The sequence below is a fragment of the Canis lupus genome, chromosome 24 (assembly GCF_011100685.1).
Source record: "Canis lupus familiaris isolate Mischka breed German Shepherd chromosome 24, alternate assembly UU_Cfam_GSD_1.0, whole genome shotgun sequence".
Taxonomy (NCBI): Eukaryota; Metazoa; Chordata; class Mammalia; order Carnivora; family Canidae; genus Canis; species Canis lupus.
In genome coordinates this window covers 8,659,458-8,679,767 of record NC_049245.1, presented here as the reverse complement: position 1 = coordinate 8,679,767, position 20,310 = coordinate 8,659,458, and the positions used below count along the sequence as shown (strand labels likewise).

The window sequence follows — 20,310 nt, the reverse complement described above, 5'->3', positions numbered from 1 at the left end:
TATCTCATCTTTTGTATCTTTTAGGATAACATGTTGTGAATGAAATAGTGTTTTACATAGAGCTTCTGGGGAATTTTTTGCCAACAATCATTTGACATCCCATGTGCTCTATTGTAATAAGAAAGCAGAATAAACAAACTTGGTGGTCAGGATCCTGTTAGAATAAAAGTAACTACAATTTCTTTTATAACGATGAAAAAGCAAACAAACTCTGCACAGTCTTAATCAATTTTTTTTGTTTGTTTTTTAAAGATTTTATTTACTTATTCCTGAGAGGCACAGAGAGAGGCAGAGACACAGGCAGGCTCCATGCAGAGCCCGACTCCAGAGGGACTTGATCCCAGGCCTCTAGGATCACACCCTGGGCTGAAGGCGGCACTAAACCGCTGAGCCACCTGGACTGCTCTTAATCAATGTTTAAATACTAGTCTCCCAGGCTGTTGCTTGTTTGCCAGATAGTCTTGGGTGGGGGTAGAAATGGGATGCAAACAAATGATTACTGTAAAGATAATAGAAATTATCTTGGTAAGTGGAATACAAACTTGTTTCAAACACTTACCAGGCCAGTTTAGCTCATAGCATGAGTTACATCTCCCAGTCTGGATTATTTCACAGACTGGATTACAGCAGTTCCCCCTCATCTGCATTTCACTTTCTGGGGTTTCAGTTACCTGAGGTCAACCATATGATCTGGAGGCAGGTGATCCTCCTGATGTATTATCAGAAGGAGGATCACCTGCTTTACATTAAAACCTAACATTGCATACAGTGCTTACATCATTCAACTCACTTCATCTTCTCAGGTAGGCATTTTATAATTTCATATCATCACAAAAAGAAGTGTGAGTGCAGCACACCATATTCTGAGAGAGAAAAAGACCACATTCACTTAACTTTAATTACAGTACTTTTTAAAAAATTGTTTTATTATTATTGTTCTCAATCTTTTACTGTGCCCAATTTATAAATTAAACTTTACCATAGGCAAAGAAAAAAAACATAGTATGCATAGATTATGGTACTATCTGAGGTTTCAGGCATCTACTGCGGGTGTCTTCGAGGATGTCCCCTGTGGATAAACAAGAGCTACTATATTTCTGACTCACAAACTGCGGGGGCTGTTAAGTATGCTAAAATACAAGGCTGGCATGTATTGGGTAGTGGCTTTGTTTCTTAAGATTACTGAATAAAATTTTATTGCATCAGAAACTGTCAAATCTAAGAGAACTGTCAAAACTAAGAGAAGTTAACTGATGTACAGATCTCCAATATATGTCATGTCTGCTGCCATTTCAGTTCTCCTTACCCCACTCTGACTGTGATCAGTATTATTAACTGATCATAGTTCTCTTTCCCACTAAGCCTAGATTTAGCTTTAGAATTGTGCTCAAATCAAGAGATACTGACAATTGGGGTACCTGGGCAGCTCAGCAGTTGAGTCTGTTTTCCACTCAGGTCATGATCCTGGGGTCCTGGGATCAAGTCCCTGTCAGGTTTCCTGCAGGGAGCCTGCTTCTCCCTCTGCCTATGTTTCTGCCTCTCTCTCTGTGTCTTTCATGAATAAATAAATAAAAGCAAAAGAGAGAGAGAGAGAGAGAGAGAGAGAGAGAGAGAGAGATACTGACAGTCTTTTCTAATTAATGAATCAGAATTATTTGAAATTTGTTTGCCATCCCTGGTAATTCTAAATTTCCTGATGGAAGAGGATAAATAAGGTAGTTAGTTGACTATGACTTACTCAACCCACTGGACTATTTAGAAACTGAGGCAGAAGTAAAACAGGTTACCTGGCTCTTTCTATTACCCTATACAGACTAAAAAGGATTTTGAGATATTAGGAGGAAAAGTGCTTTAGGGGTCTGATTAACTACAGCTGTCTTAAATTTCTAACAATGTTACGGCATGCATTTCACTTAGGATCTTCCAGTAATGGAAGATTACTTATAGTATATAGTAATTTTGTTTTTCATCATTTGATCCATAATTTAATTGTATTTATAAAAAGATACAAATGCATGCACACACAGACATGTATATGCACACAGAGGGTCATTCAAGATATTTTTCTTTTTAGAAAGAAGGTAATGTAATATTCCATTTATGTTCTGAGAAACACATGAAATAATGAATAATACTATTGGTAAGTACCATGATCATTTTTCATTTAGGCTGATTATCCCAAGAAAAGGATTCCTAATTGAATTCACTTTTCCCTATGGTTTTGATAATTTAAAAGTGGATATACCTATAAAAATTTGATAATTTTCATTAAAAATTTCAGAACTGAGTTCAAATGGAAGAAAATAATTTCTCAAAAACTCTAAGTCATTTGGTTAGGATATCATAAATAAATTCTCCATACTTGCCATTTTGAAATTAGATTTAGGTAAATCTTTCTCCCATTTTATATTCACTGTTTTTCATTTTTGTTTTTTGTTTTGTTTTGTCTTTTGCTTTATAAACAGTGAAACTGTTTATCTCATTGAGTTGTTATTTTGGGGGGACAAAAAAGTGCAATACACAGATTCATTAACTTATAATGGCTCATTTTAGTTTCTCATTTAATTGATTTTTGAGGCGATTACTGTAGCTTGATTTTTTTTCCTCTACCTCTCTGGTAATAGAAAGGATATTTTATTTAGGAAAATATGAATAATAATAGTGTCAGTAAGCATGCTCAGAAAAGAGATTTTTAAATCTTACTTTGGAAGCAGTGATATTATGCTCATAAACTTCAAGTTTTCTTTGTTTCTTTTCTCCTTTTCCTTCTCTGAGAAGCTTTGGGAATAACAAGAAGCACTTCTGAAATTCCCTCTAGCAAGGGACTTATATAGGGACAGAAATATATAAACATTTTTACATCCTTAGTCATTAAGTATTTCCAAAGAAATTTTAAGAGTTTTTTTGATAGTCCTTGGTTTTACAAGCAGAAAAAGGACCAATGTTTACTCTTTCCACACACTTCAATAAACAAATACCTCTAGTATCAAAAGAAGTTGGACTAAACTTACCAATTATCCCGTTAGAAAAAATGTATTGAGAGCTTCTTAGATGTAGTCCAAACTATTAAACTCAGACCACATCTTTAGGGGCTTCTATTTAATTGGGATGTACCTCAATTTATTAGAGATAATTAAGTAGAAATTAAATGACTATTAATTTTAAAGATACAAAAGTCATTTTCACTTTTGTAAAATGGAAGAAACAATCCATCTGACTAATAAATGTTGAGCATCAGTTATATATAAGGCGCTTTGTGAAGGGAAAGGTTATATTCAAAATCCTGATAAAAGGTTCACTTTTATTTGCCTTCATTTATGTCATTTTTACTGAAGAAAATTGCCTTGATATTTTTGCTAATAAACATTTTATTAAAAAAATTATGAGAACAGGGGATCCTTGGGTGGCGCAGCGGTTTGGCGCCTGCCTTTGGCCCAGGGCGCGCTTCTGGAGACCCGGGATCCCACATCGGGCTCCCAGTGCATGGAGCCTGCTTCTCCCTCTGCCTATGTCTCTGCCTCTCTCTCTCACTCTCTCTGTGTGACTATCATAAATAAAAATAATAAAAAAAATATGAGAACAGAAACTGATAAAATAGGCTTAGATTTCATGAATTCTTTAGAAAAATCATTACCCAGGTTATAGCTATTAGAATTGCTTTGAATATATATATATGTTTGTATATATATATACACACACACACACACACACACACATATACACACACATATATATATATTCACTATATATATAGTGCGTGTGTGTGAATATATTTTAGCAGCCTAGATTAAGTCCTATTACATGAATGATAATGCACATGAAATTATCTTAAAAATCTTGACACCTACGTGACTCAGTCAGTTATGCTTCCAACTCTTGATTTCAGTTCAGGTCATGTTGAGGATGGCGAGATGAAGCCCTGTTTCAGGCTCCACACCCAGTGCAGAGCCTGGTTAAAAGTCTCTTCCTCCCTCTCCTCCTCTCTACCCCTGCTCTCTCTCTCTCTCTCACTCTCTCTCTCAAAAAAAAAAAAAAAAAAAAAGATAATATACCATGTAGAATGCCACAGTTTGGTAAAGTAGTTCTATATTGATATTAAAATGTGACCAGATACACTGATCTAGACATGAGCACACATCTGACATATACTGACTTGATGGTTCTCCAGCACTGGGATTCTAGTTCCTATACCTACGCCTACTCATCCACCCACATCTATTGGATAAGTGCTTAGTTAAATAGAGGGACCTTGGGCTATGTTCTCAAAACAGGCAACCTCTACCTTTATTGAGCAAAACATTGGGTGAAAGTAGCTACATTGTGTTATTGTGCTCCTGGCCATAATTTGAGTGAAAAACTACCACTATTGTTATTTTTTCTTGGAAATAACTTTCTTTATGAATGAATATGTGAAAGTTGGAGAAAAACAGTTTCAGGGATCTGGAAAACTTATAGATAGGGAAGTAGTTCTCAAGGAAATATAAAAATAATCAGCAGGAGTGTGAAATGCCATGTGGTTTTATAAATGCATATAGCTAAGATTTTAGAAAATATTTGATTTAGCCAAGAGACATGGGTTGATCATGAAAATTCTGCCATTCACGAAGGAGTATGGGAACCAAAATAGAATTCACAGCATGTTTCCTCTTGTCCCTGCAACAAGTTACCACTTCAACAGCTATAAAGATTAATTTGGTGCAGGACATTAAGTCCAGGCTACCATCTATGTAACTAACTATACACTCTCACTGTGAAGTCAGATAGATTTGGGACCTGAGTTGACAGAATGACAGAAGATTTTATGACATCAGGAATGTGTTTTATTTATGATTGATTAATGACATTGCTATCTAGTCCATGTTTGTGGAATAAGTACTGAGAGGAAGGCAAGAGCAGCAATTAGATGACCCTGTCCTTGGAAGGTGATATGAAATAAGATTGATGCTCTAATACTGACATACTGACAAGGCCTTGGTCTTGGCATGTGGTCTTTATGCATTTTCATGATATTCTCTTTAGTGTTGTATACATTATCACATATTTAACCTCATGGAACTATGAATATGGGTATTTGTTGCAAAAATGCCTATTGATGGAATTAGTAACAGATTTTTGCTTCTATGGCAATGCATGGTCTGTGGACAGCACACTGAAGTTCAAGTTAAAGATTCCTACTTCTCTTTCCTAAATGATTTCTTTAATGTTTTGGTAGTTCAAGTTACACAAAGAAAGAGATCTTGGATGCCACATTCTTTCTTTATACTGCTGTAGGATTTCTTTTTTTTTATAATAGCATGAGATAATGCCTATTATACATAAGAACTCTATGGAATAAAGCTCAGTGCAGTGTGTATTAACTTTTGTTTTCTGGCTGTTATAATGACAAGATAAACATAGGCATAATGTTTTTACTACTTACATAGAAACCTGCAATGGAACTTCATAAAACTTTGACCTCTTGAAATGAATTCAAATGGAATTATCTTATCTTTTGCTTGTTATTTGGCTTCTAGAAATATGTGTGCTAGAATAATGGATAACTGTATAAGAAATGGCACAACATTATTTTATGAAAATGCTTTTCTTTCCTTCAAATAAAAAGTTAATGCTAAAAGTAATAAATCTGTTACTGGTTAAGGGTTCTTACTGTACAGTGTCTTAGGATAGTTTATGTGATGAGATTTTATTAAAATTATTATTATTATTATGTTACATTGTCCTTTGAAATCATTGAATTGCCTAAATAGCATTATTCTATCTCTACTTGATAAAACAGAGAACATAGAAGATTAATTTCGATACAGAATAGAAAATAAAAGAATCATAATATGTACCTCATTTATTAGAAGGGAGTACATATAAAAATAGTCATTTGAAGAGAAAAAAGTGAATTATTTTAATTTTCATATCATCATAAAGCAGTAATAAATGCTATCTTTTCTCATGTGCATGTTGGCCATGTCTATGTCTTCTTCTGTGAGATTTCTGTTCATGTCTTTTGCCCATTTCATGATTGGATTGTTTGTTTCTTTGGTGTTGAGTTTAATAAGTTCTTTATAGATCTTGGAAACTGAGTGAAGTAAGTCAGTCGGAGAAGGACAAACATTATATGTTCTCATTCATTTGGGGAATATAAATAATAGTGAAAGGGAAAATAAGGGAAGGGAGAAGAAATGTGTGGGAAATATCAGAAAGGGAGACAGAACATAAAGACTGCTAACTCTGGGAAACGAACTAGGGGTGGTAGAAGGGGAGGAGGGCGGGGGGTGGGAGTGAATGGGTGACGGGCACTGGGTGTTATTCTGTATGTTAGTAAATTGAACACCAATAAAAAAAAAAAAAAAAAAAAAAAAAAAAAAAAAAAAATAAATGCTATCTTTATATGAAAGTACATAGTGTGAGTTTGTGTGTATTTATAAGAGACATGATCACCACCAGGTTTTTCTTAGACTATCTGACATATTATCGACATATTATAGTTTCTATATATTATTTAATTGTTTTTGTTTGTTTTGTTTTAAACAGCAAATGCCAGTCTTCTTGGAGGAGGAGGTGGTAAGTCCTGAACATCACTTATTTTAAAATATATTTTTTACTACACCAACCACAAGATATTAAGTAAGTTCTATGATACTTATAAGGAAATTAACTGTAATTATTAAACAAAAAATGATAATCTTCTAGAAAATAATTTATAATAAAAATATATACATTGGTTAGCCTAAATGTAATTTTGAAAGACTTCAAAATATGTGGAACATTGTTTTTCTTCTCATCAAGCTGTATTTCTACCTTTGGCATAAGCTGTAACAGCTCTAAGCTATTGAGACAAACACACATATAGGAAATGATGGAGTCACTTTTGATATAAATTCTAAAACAATGCATTTGGAGACTTGCAGTTTTAGGGTTTTTTTCTATCAGAATGATATTACAAAAGTTATGGCTTTGTAGCATGAGAGCTTGATATATCAGCCACTTAGGAAATTAACATCTGCATTTTGCTTTTTCTCTTAGCTTGTTTAGAGGAGAATAAATGAGATCAAATTGAGATGAAGAGAGTATTTTTTTGATACCAAAATCTTGGAGATGTTTATTATTTTAATTTCTTTATTATTATTATTATTATTATTATTATTATTTTAATTTCTGGGTTGAAAGATGAAAACTTTCCTATCCCATCTATATCTAATATAGTAGGGGGGGAATATACAATAGAATACAGTCGCGTTAGACCCAGGTAGACATAAATAGGTTTGTTTTCTCTCTTCCTCTTTCTTTTTTCCCCATTTGCTCCTTCTTTTCATGTATATTGTTGAAGTAAATATAATTGCACTGAGATTTAGGCTTTCAAAAAAAATTCCCTGGCCATCATGAGGAGGTTATTGAGTAAATTTTATTTGGAAACTAAAATCTTAATCATTGTTCATATATAGGAATCAATAGATTTTTAGAAAACAGAATCCTGGAAATAGAAATATAAAAAAATAAATCTAGAAAGTACTCTTCATATTATCACGTTAATGTACATTCTATGGTAGAGTATTTCTTGTTTTCTTCCCTAAAGTACTTTAGAAAATATAAATCGACAGGATTTCTCATTATATTTTTGGGAAATTAGAAGGGAAAATTTTCCTTCAGAGTTGGGTTCCAGTGAATTTTTATCTCTAGGTCTCTTTTGTAAAGAAAACATTATTAAAATAAATCCCCCACAGTGCTGATATTCTTACAAAACACATTAGTATTTTAACAAATTTGATGAATACTGTTAAATAGGAAAAATCTTTCTCATGTACAAGTAGTCTAGATACAGACTAGAGAATGGGAGTGGGTTTTTTGTTGTTGTTGTTGTTTTTTTTTTTTTTTTTTTTTTTTTTACTGACCCGACCTGTGGCCCGTGAATGTACCCTAGCTGACCCCTGTGACCGTTCGCAGCATTTTACAGGCCAACCCAGCCCTGGGCCCATGGCTGATGTGGTTCTGTTGAAAATGGTGCACTCTTATAAAGTGGTTTTCCCAGTGCCTGTGTGTGGCCCACGGAGATGGATGGAATGAGCCCCTGTTTCCCATGATCCTGGGGAGCTGCAGGCATGGCTAGCTGGTGGGAGAGTAATTCCATGGTGTCATCAAACATTAAACTCTTACTTTTTTGGTCTTTTTCCCATAGTGCATAGAACTTAGGGGTCCATGGTAGTAACTGGAGTAAATGGAGCTCTAACCATTATAGATATGGGGGTCAGGAGGAATAAGAAAGTTGGGGGAAGAAAAAATTGGCCCCTAAAAGATGAGTCTGTTTTCTTTAAGCAGCTTTCTCTGAAATCTTACATTATCCTAAAACTTACCAAATGGTCATTTGTAGATGTATGTAATTTCATTCCAGAAGACAATGCACTCATCAAAAAGTGCTTGGTGTTGTATTTTCTTTTGGCCAGATTATATTTAACTAATACTGATTATTACTTACCTCAATACCTTTCTATTTAAAATGTAATGATCTTAGCTGTTTTACAAAGGAAATAAAAACAACAATATATTTTAATAGTGGAAAATATCACATACACAGGTTGACATGTGCCAAATTTATCTTTTGTTTCAATGAAGCTTAGATAATCACAAACAGAATTTTAAGGAAAAACAATAGTTTTCTTGAATGGGCATGCGGAAGAAGGGGAAGAACTTGGTACTTCTGGCATATAGCAGATGTGTGTTAGGTCATCTCTATTAAAGGTAGGAGTGACAAGTGGAGTGACGTATTTAAGAAACTTCTTTTTAGTTGAAATCAAGGGCAGGGTCAGAAGATTCTGCAGGTTTTTTAGATCTCACTACCAGAGAGATTGAAACGCTTTCTTTCCTCCCTTCCTTTCTCCCTTCTCTCTCCCTCTTTCTCTTTCACTCTCTCTTGCCCTCTCCCTTCCCTTCCCTTTCTTATTGAAGAACAGTTGACATACAAAGTGGTATTAATTTCAGGTGTACAACATAATGATTCAAAATTTACATATATTATGAAGTGGTCACTATAATAAGTCTAGTTATCATCTATCATCATGCAAGGTTGTTACAATATTATTAACTGTATTCCTTGTTCTGTACATTACATCTCTCTGTGTTATTTATTATATAACTGGAAAGTTGTACCTCTTGATTTCCCTTACTTATTTCATCCATCCTCTTACTCTCCTACCCTCTGGTTCTCTGTATCTATAAGTCTGTTTCTATTTTGTTTTGTTTGCTTATTTGTTATTTTTCAATGATGTTTTGTTTTTTAGATTCCACACATGAGTAAAATCATGGTATTTGTCTTGTCTGACTTATTTTACTTAGCATATTACCTTCTAGGTCCATCCATGGAAAGATTTCATTCTTTAGTATGGATGGGTGCCATTCCATTGTGTGTGTGTGTGTGTGTGATATACACACTATGTGTGTGTCTGTGTGTGTATATATATATATAGTATATATAGTGTATATATATATATATATACATATATATATATATACTTATATTTATATACACACATTTTATTTGGAAACTAAAATCAGATATATATATCTCCTATATTTTTATCCGTTCATCTGTCTCTGGATATTTAGGTTCCTTCTATAGCTTAGCCTATTGTAAATAATGCTGTTATGAACATAGGAGTGCTTGTTTTTTTTGAATTAGCATTTTAATTTTCTTCAGATAAATACCTAAAAATGGAATTGCTGGAATTAGGGCTTTGTTCTCTAAGAAGGAAGGGGAGAGTGGGGGTTTTGATAGGCAAGTAGTTCCCTACCATAGTGAAAGGTAGGCTACTGTTCAGAAAGCCTTACCAAGCTGCTTTGTTTCAGTATATGGAAACACAGTTGGTGTATATATGTATATAGAATTAACTCTAGTGATCTGGCCTGTATTTTCCTATGGTTCTTCTAACCTGTGTGAGAAGATACATTATGAATTCTTAGCAGTGTCAAGAAATTCAGAAATAGGCAAACTTAGGTTTCTGTTTACCTGAAGTATATACTTTACTGTCTGCCTCTAGATTGTTGATTTTGCTAAAATGCAGTTTTTGCTATAATTTCTAATTTTCAAATTCTAAAATTAGTGACTTGGCATCATCATAAAGATAAATTGCAAGTATTTAAGATGGCTGTAATTTCTTTCTTTAGATCATTGATGGGTTTAAATTTATTTATGTACTTCCAGATATGTCAAGATTGCTCTAAAGTACATGTCTGAAATCAAATTTAAGGAACATTTTTATCCTTCTTTGAATGGAATTTTAGTCTTCTGATTCTATGACAAATCTTTTTAATCCTGTCAGTGATATTTGTAAAATAACACTCAATAATTATCCAATAAGGGACAATTGAATTGATGTAATTCTCTTGAATTAATATATCTCCAAAAATCTCTAAAGGGAATAATTTATTGGTTGACTAAACAATTCGATCGAGAAAATAATAATGTTATCTTAGGTACCATTTTTTCAGGCCCTCAGGAAGGCTCCCCCCTCCAATTGTATGTAAATAGTACTTGAAATTTAGACAAAATCAGTGTATATAAAATTGTATTATCTGTAAAATCTTCACATTGTGTTGTTTTTTTCTGAGTGCTTATAAACCAAGAAGAATGGTTTCCTAAAAGGAGATTTTAAAAAAAAAAAAAAAAAAAGGTCACTATCATTCTCTCAGTTCTTATTTGAAAGTGAGAGAATCACTTCACACCGGTGTGAATTTTTATCTTTGGGCTAGAGGTCACTTTTTCTAGAAATTTAGTGTCACAGATCAGACTTCATTCATTGTAATAAACACAGGTAATGAGGTTACAAATACCCAATCATTTCAGGTGAAATGGATCATCTCTGTCTTTATTTCCTAGATATATTAAAGGCAGAGTCAAATGCTAATTTCTTACATAAGTATTTGACTGGTCTGTGGTGATTGAATTCTACCTTTCAGGATGACTTTATGTTACCTACGTAATGGTATAATGTCAAAAATACCTTAGGATTTCTGATAAGTTTTTACAAGCTTTCTATCATTGCTACCAATACTACCCTGTATAGCTAGCTGTATAGCCCATTAATATATAAACCAAGTAAAATTTATTTTCTAATTTTGCCATTTTATTAGTAAGGATAGGCTATATTATATGTGGTATCCAATAAGCCTAAAAATCTTAATGGCTTAATAAAATGAGTTTCCTTTGTTGCTCACATCGTAGGTTAAATAGGATTATTGGCTCTCCTACTTATGCTTTCCTATAGGTGGCAATTCAGAGACTCAGGGTGTTATAAACTACACTGTCTGATGTGTGGCTGCTAAGAATGTCACAGTATAGGAGGAGAGAGCTAGAGGATCTTGTGAAATATATTTACAGACCAGTTTGGGAATGGCGTATATCACTTTTGTTCATATTTCACTGGTTAGAATTTAGGCAGGTGACAACCACCTCCACACCCCCCATTCAACCTAACCACAAGGAAGACTGGGAAGAATGGATCCTGCAGTTTCCAGGAAGAGGAAATCATATGGTAAATACATAGTAACTTTCTCTGCCACAGTGTTCAAATGAGATCAGTGTTATTCTTCTTCTTCTTATTATTATTAAATTAATGGTGAGCAAAATGAGACTTTGGGATATTTAGTGACTTCTTCAATGTTATATAACTTATAAAGGGCAAACATTGAATGAGAAGACAGGGTTCTTGATTTCCACTCTAGAGCTCTTTGCCTTTCCTCTGTGATTTTTAATATATATTTGTTCTTCTGATTTGCTATTTCTGTGCTCAGGTAAATAACTTTATACCAGGAAAAATGAATGAGAGGACAGGAAAACATGTATCTGGGATATGGAGATGTTTTCCTTGGCTTATTTTCACAAGTCTCAGCCTCAATTGATAATTTGAAAGTACATACAATGGCACTGTCTTACAGTATTTGGATTGCTTTGGATTGCTGCCCAGATTCCTGTACTTTTTTTGTGTATTTGAGGTTCAGTCTTAGAATACATTGCATTTTAAATACCTGTTCACTCGTCTGTAATAAGAATGTCTTAAATGCACAAAGTCCTGTGATGTTCCTTTTGGAATATATAATAAAAAAACCCAATCTTTGCATCTAGCCTCAAATTATGTGAAGAAGCGGAATTAGAAAGAAAAATCAGAATTAAAGAGTTAAGTCCTTGATTTCTTTTAGATCATTGCATTAAATAGACCAGAACAAAATTTATAATCTCTTACTTTAGATATTTTCCCTCTCATTGTCACAATAATTAACATAAGAACAGTACTTTCTGATAGACCAAATAGGACATTATTCATGGAATTTGCTTCCTTTTCCAGTCTGTCAGAGCCTCTTAGTGCTAAACCTTGAAGCACAGTGTTAGACTATTTAAATGCATTTCCTGACAAAGTGGCATTTTATACATATAACTTAGTAGGGCTGCTGTTTTAAACATATGCACACATATATTTGTATCAATACTATAATTTTTAGCTCATCCTTGAGGTGTTTCTGTGGCGGGTTAATCTTAAAACTCTAAGTATAAGCAACTACCACTAAGTAGTACGTGAAAGCCATTTTTCTAGAATGAGATATAGCATATTTTATCACCTTTACCATTTCCAAAGGCTTCTTGCTTTCTTTGTGCCCCTTAGATGAATAAGGTTCAGTGGCCTGGGGTTAGTAACTGTTCCTCTGAGGTCTCTTATTTCTTGTTTAGACAGTCTGTACTTGCAGAGAGAACTCCTAATGCTTTTTGTTAAAGTCCACTTATATGTTCATGGAGTTTGTGTGAGATATCAAAATACATGCTTCAAAAGCCCTGAAATCATAAAACTATTTGGTGTTACGCAATAGATTTCATTGGTAAATCTCCATCCACCTATCACCTTCTTCTACATATAAACACATAGATGTGGACATGTTCATTCATTCATTCATTCATTCATTCAACAAACACTGGTTCAGTCACTACTGTGTATTAGTATTAATGATTGATTTGGCAATAAACACACCCTTTCCCTGTAACTAATCATGGTCCCTGTTTCACTGATATAATTCCTCAGGTTCTTTCAAGTGTTTCAGGTATCAGACTCCTTCTTTAAAAAGCAAAACAGATGTGCTGAAAAATAATCTTTTTTACAAAAAAAATCTGATTTGTTTCTAAGAATTCCTAACATGGAAAACAACATATTTAAAGAGCTTGTTGAGTGTGTTTAAGTGGCTGTTTTTCATAAATTACTTTGTAAACATTCAGAGGCAAAGTGGATTGCCTTCTCACCCTCTTTCCACACACCAAAGAGCCTTCCTCTGGCATATATCACTCCATTGCTCAAAAATCCCCACAGAGATTCTGTGTTTCACTCTTGTTGAACCTTGAGATCTGGCCAGGCCTTGAGCATGCTGAGAGGAATGATCAGCATTATCTGCTGCTGATGATCAGCAGAGAGGGACCAAGGCCAGTGAAAGCTGGTTGGTTGTTGGGTTGCCCCTGAAGAGAGGTCATAAAGCATGTCTGACAGTGAGTTAGCCAGCTGGCCTAGGCTCAGTAGGTGGAGGGGTCCCAGCCATGGGCCTGGATGGTGGTAATGATCTCAGTTCTGAGAGAGAGCAGCATGGAAAGAGAAACTCAGGAACCCTGGCCTTGTTGGCCAGTCAGGGACCCAGTCTTAGGATAAGAGTGACAGGAAGGGACATGATACTAAACCATAGAAAATAGGCTTAAATCTTGACTGCCTCAGGGAGGATTGATCCTAGACACTGCAGAATGTTAAGCCTCCTAGAGGTCAGGAGACTAAGAAGTGAGGAAGGAGAGAAGAAGGAGGATACAGGGGCCAGGAGTCAGGCCAGATCTGACAACATTTAGTTATTGCCTTTGTCCCCTCTCCCTCCATCTTCTGTCCCTCTTTTCCTCCCTTCCCTCATTCCCCACCTTTTTTCTTTCCTTTCATTCCCCGCCCCTTTTCAGTCAACAGCATGTCTGATTACCTCTTTTATACTAGTTTTGATGTTGAGATAGCAAAGATTCTTATAAGTAGGTACAGTTAGAGCTAAACATTTTTATTTATACATCATCTTGAGAACTGGAAAGATTCTTAATATGGGAAAAAAATGAAGCAGAAAAGATGAAATCAACATCTTGGAGTGGTTGGGGAAGCCTTTCCAGAAGAGGTCACGCTTGGAGGATGAATATGATTTACCAGGAGGGGAAGGAAAGGACCCACTCAGTTATATTTCCTACTGTGTGATTTAGAAATCATATAGACACCCTGCTCTACTTCAGTTAGCCTCCTAACTCTTCAGTCAGAATATCTGGACCTTGGTTAAACAGTGGATGCCTGACCATCTAGGCATGCCACTTAAAATGGGGTCAACCATGTTAGAACTGAAGAAAGGAGCTCTGATGCTGGTGGTATCGGCAGCAAACCTCTACCAGTCAACCTGGGCAAGGTGGTCAACCCCAGCACGGACTCCTCCCTGCCATGCCTTCTCCTCTGATGACCTTACCTGCATCTCAGTCTAGGGACCAGCTCTACAGCTGCTCATACCAGTTGGATTTTGATTATATGATTTTCTCATTCCACATAAGCTTGTCTAGTTCTATTCGTAGGAGTTTGACCCAGCTGTAGTTGCCCTAATCCTGTCTGCCATTTGTCATTAAGCCTTCCAGATGCTTCCTGGTGGAGGAAGGAGAGGAGTGTGAGGTCCAGGTCATATCTGTGCTTGAACTTTTCTATTTTAATGGCCATTACATGGACATGTTTTGTTTATTCCACTTCTAACTTTGAACACCATGATGTCTTTAGTCTAAAGCTAAATTTTAAAGTCATTCTTCCGATTGACTGCATACCTACTCCCCCTTCTAAGTGAAATCGCACCATCTAAAAACCCTGTCAAAGGGGTAGCCCTATGCAGATTAAATGCCTCTTTTCATTCCAGCCATAGCTGATAGAACCTGGAAGGATACATTTCCAATTAGGGAATAAACTGCTTATGTGCCAGTTAATGAGATTTGACGTTCATTTAGAAAAAGGATCAAGGATATACCTTAGGAAAAGTTTTTAAGAAGGTTGGCTTAGCTGTTGAAACTCACACTTGAAAAGCATTGGACAATGAGATTTATGGACAGTAATCTCTTAATATTTTACTTGATATGGGTTTCTCATTGAAAACAATGAATTGATTTTGTAATGTACTTCTAATTTATAATATTAGGATATGAAAATGGGAGGTTACTTAGAAATAGAAGTGTGAACATTGACACCATAACCTCTATATTATGATTAATTAAAATAAATAATCACTTTTTAGGTTCATAGCTTTGTTTTATTAAAGATAATTGATTCTTTTCTCTGACATAGGCTTTATTTAATTAGCTTGTGGGTGTTTCATAAAACCTTTGTGTGATCCTTGTGTTCAACTTTTAGAAGAAAAATACAGATGATTGCTCACATAAGGGTTTGGCACAATTTTCTGAGATTATGAAGGTGCATAAGCTATACACACTCAATTAAAACCATACTCTGAATTTTGAATTTTGATCTCTTCCCTGGCTAGCCATGTGTGGGATGATGCTTTTGTGATGCTGGGCAGTGGCAGTAAACCTCAGCTCTCAGTCATTCATGTGATCTTGAGGGTAAATAATTGATATGCTTACAACCGTTCTGTACCTATACAACAATTCTGTTTTTTTTCACTTTCAGTAAAGTATTCAACATATTACATGAAGTATTTCAAATCTTTATTATAAAATAGATTTTGTATTAGATGATTTTGTTCAACTGTAGGCTAATATAAGTATTCAGAGCACATTTAAGGTAGGCTAAGCCAACCTATGATGTTTGGTAGTGGGTATATTAAATACTTTTTTGACTTATTACATTTTCAATTTATAATGGATTTATCAGGATGTAACCCATTCATGAGTCAAGGAGGATCTGTTAAGTAAAAACATTTATTCTTAAATTTTCGCAGCTGAAGTTTAGTTTATTTTAAAATCTTAATTGCACTTATGTTAAAATGATATATCTTATCTTTATTAAATCTTTCATTGATCATGTGAAGAAATAGTCTACATACATTGTGATAGCTGCTTACCCTATTAATAATATTAACCTTTGAGACTTAGAAAATTTTGGATAAAATAGTGGTATCATTGCAGAAGAGATAGCATGGAAAGGGGTTTTTCACACATGTATTGCTGGGGGGAAAGAGATCTAGCAAGATTGAGGAAAGGGTTTTAGATTCCAAAAATACGGTAGAGGAAATAAAAAACCTTTTACAACAAACTCACATAAATTATGGGTAAAATATGATAATTTAAGTATTTCAGCTTGCAAGAAGGAATGAGAATCCTTGGATGCTATAAACAAGTGAGTACTGAAAAAACAAAGTGAATCAGACCTATAATATAATCATATCATAGATGCCTTTATGGTAGTACAGATGGTGAGGTCTGAGGATAGTTCTCATTTGTGGATACAAAATAGGACTGTATAAAGTAGGTTAAGGTTTAGATTCTTATCAAAAGCCAAGATCTGTTACATTTGAAAAAAATTCCCCATTGGCTCAAGAAAGTTATAAGAAAGACTTCCCCCCACCTAAACAGTAAGTGTCCCAGGCCTGCAACTTCATTGTGTTTAGTATTTAAATTTATATTACTTATGTCTAAGAATCCCAGACCCAAGAAATTAAAATAAAAATTGGTCCTAGGGGTTACTATCAAAGCAAATTTAAAATCACTTTGAAGGTAAATGCCCAACAGAAGTCCACAGGGTATTCCCACAAAAGAAAAAGCCATAGCAAAATGATGTAATTATCAGAAGTTATAAAACACATGAGGAAATTTACAGTGGGGAAGCCTCATAAACTCTACCTCACCCAGGTAATCAAAGTCACAACCAGCAGTGATTAATCACATTGGTAAGATGTACCTTTAATATGATTTAATGAAAATGCAATTTTAATTATTTCATTGTTTCATTTTCATGTTATTTTCCTCTCAACCACTGATAACTGTAATCTAATCATGAATAAAATATCAGATGAATTTTCTTTTATTTTAAATATTTTATTTATTTATGTATTTGAGGGGAGAGAGTGAACAGGAGGGAGAGAGAGAGAGAGAATCTGAAGCAAACTCTGTGCTGAGCACAGAGCCTGATGAGATACTCAATCCCACAAATGTCAGATCATGACCTGAGCCAACACAAAGAGTCAAATTCTTAACTGATTGGGCCATCCAGGCATCCTCAGGCAAATTGTAATAGAAGGGCATCCTACAAAATATTTAATTGTTATGCCTCAAAACTACAAAGGTCATCAAAAATTAGGAAAATCTGAGAAACTTTCAAAACTAAGAGGAACTTACAATTTGTCAATTCACTGTAATGTCGTATCCTGAAACAGAAGAAAACATTAGGTAAAACTAAGGAAATGTTAATAAACTTGGAACTTAGTTAATAATAATATGTTAATATTGGTTTATTAATTGCAACAAACAATTAGTGTGCATATTCACTTAAGATATTAACAGTACAGGAAACTTGGTGTGAAGTACATGGGAACTCTGTAACATCTTTTAAATTTCTCTGTTAAACCCAAAACTCTTCTAAAAGAGAGTCTATTATGAAAAAAACTGAGGAATCAGTCCCAAATGCATCCCAAATATGCAAGAGTCAGAGTAAGCATCAAGACTCGACTCCCAATAGGGGTGCCTGGGTAGCCCAGTTGGTTAAGCCTCTGACTCTTGGTTTTGGTTCTGGTCATGAAATTGAACCCTGCAAAGGACTCCTTGCTTAGTGGGGAGCCTGCTTGAGATTCTCTCCCTCTGCCCTTCTACATGCACTCCCTCTCTCTAAAATAAATAAATAAATCTTAAAAAAAAAAAGCTAGACTCCCAAGAAACTAAGGTAGTCAGATAGCATCCAAATAGAGAATAGAAAATACCAATAAATATGTTTAACATAATTAAAGGCATACAAATTAGAATTGAAATTCTAAGAAAAATGATAAAATACCAAAAAGAGGCTGATGTGAAAAAGAAACAAATTGAAATCCTAAGAGTGAAATATGTGAAATTAAAAACTCTAATAACAGATTTTATAAAATATTAGACCTAACCAGAGAGAGAATTAGTGACTTAGAAGATGGCACTGTAGGAATTACCCAGAATGCATCACAGAGATATAAATGGTAAATATGAAAAGATGGGATAGAAAGAAGACTGATTGAAGGAAAGTATCCAGTATGTATACAATGGGAATTTCAGAAAGTAAAAGATTGAAAGAAAGGCAATATTTGAAGACTTAATAGTTGATGATTTTTCACAATTGCCTCAGAAATAAGTTATCCCATAGAATGCACATACTGATTTCGAGTGAGGAAAAATTAAATTAAATCCAGAAGTGAACACATTATAGTGAAGATGTAGAATATGAAAGAGAAAGATAAAAACTTAAATGATACCAGAAAGAAATAATTTTCTACAAAGAAACAATGTTTAGACTAACAGCTGAATTATCAGCAGCAATAGATACTAAAAGGCAACAAAGCAATATTTGGAAAAATTGATATTAACCTGGAATTTCCTTATCCACAAAAACTATCACTCAGTATTGAGGCAAAATAATTTTCATATAAATATTGAAAAGAAAATTAATCATAGACTTGCTGAGAACTACCAAAACCTAATGTTAAGAAGGAATTTGAATCCATCTTCCACACCTCAAAAAAGATTGTTATGACAACTCTATTGTATTATTATTTTTCTAAGATTTAGGATAGAAAATTTTACACATGTAGAAATGTATATAGAGTAATGTGATAAATCCACTTTTCTCATCATGCAGCTTCAACAGCTTTCAACTCATAGCTGATATTGTTTCATCTATACCTCTATCTACTCAAAAACCTAGATTATTTTCAAGCAAATCCAAGAATCATTCTCATAAATATTTTGGTATGCACATTTAATAGGTAGGGGCTGTATTTTTCCTCTATTTTTATTTTAACATAATAAAATATAAATTTTAAATTAAAAAAACTCTCCTTACCATTATCAAATGTCCAGTAGTGTATGGATTATTCCTTTATAATTTTTTACAGTATATTTGGTTGAATTGGGATACAAATGAGAGGTTTTATTTGCCTAATTGTTATGTCACTTTCATCTCTTTTAATGTATGGATTCCTCCTCCATATCTGATCTCAGTATGTATCTCTAAAAGATAGTTTTTCTGTGTGTTTATGCTTTCAACTGGATACTTATTTAAGTTATTTTGTTTTCATTTTGTTCTTGATTTGGAGGAGTTGTATTTTAAAATGTAGTTTCATAATTGTTAAACATTTGACATTACTTTTATAATTCTGTCTCATAGTTAACTTTTCGGGAAAAAAGCAAAGCTTAAGTCATTTGTTAAAAAATATTTAGATAGGTACATCATACTCAAAGGTAAGAATAAATAATTGCAAAATAATTTTGCAAAAACCTTTTGAGACATGGAAATTTCTTGTAAAAATTCTGGGCTTTTCTAAGCTTTCCTACTGTATTTGGCTAGCTAAATAGGACCCAAACTCTTAGATGCAGATATTTATATCCGCCCCCCCAACAAAATATTTTAGAGTTCAGAAGTACTTTACATAGCTGCCAGAATATGTCTATTTATCTATCTAATTATATAGTAGATCTGGTATAGTGTGCTTGTGCAGCTGATCTCCTTGTATTAAAGGCATACTCTTTTCAAAAGTATACAAAGGAAAAAAAATTTATAGAATTCCTGTTTTAAATATCATTCCTTATCCCCAAGGAGACTCTGAATGTGACTGCTAAGGGCACGGTAGGAAATAAAAGTCCAAGAAAATAGTATAGGTCACATCTCTTGTGTTGTAGGATTACTAGTCTATATCCCTTCAGTTTATGGGGGCGGGGTGAGGGATGGTTTTCTTTACTGTATCTTTTTTGGCTCCATAGTAATACAAAGTGGGCCAGTTTCTTTAAAAGCTGCTTTATAATCTTTTTAATTTCAGTGCTATTAAGAATCCTATTCCATTCCTTGGAGCTACCTTAATTGGACTCCAAGCTAGAGATGTGCAGTAGAGTATAGGGAGGAATGAACCTGGCCACTTCTGAATGGCAACATATCCAAGGAGATACCACGAGTCTAGTCACAGACATTGAGGATTTGTTCCACTCAGAGACCTTTAACTTTACATGATCACTTATTGCTGAAGTTGTGGTTTTGGCCAGAAGTTATTAATAGCTTTTGCTGTTGTTTATTTTTCATGAGTTAGGACAAATTCATTATTTTGTGTCCTAGTTTCCTT

General features: G+C 34.2%; 1 protein-coding gene across 4 annotated transcripts in view; it reads left to right on the top strand.

The window, feature by feature from the left end:
• The window catches only part of MACROD2 (mono-ADP ribosylhydrolase 2), a 2,007,046-nt gene that overhangs the window by 455,356 nt on the left and 1,531,380 nt on the right, over window positions 1-20,310 (top strand). For all 4 annotated transcript variants that reach the window (XM_038571576.1, XM_038571577.1, XM_038571579.1 and 1 more), the window contains one exon: window positions 6,526-6,555. In XM_038571576.1, the coding sequence (XP_038427504.1) occupies window positions 6,526-6,555 (30 nt within the window). The remainder of the gene's footprint in view (window positions 1-6,525; window positions 6,556-20,310) is intronic.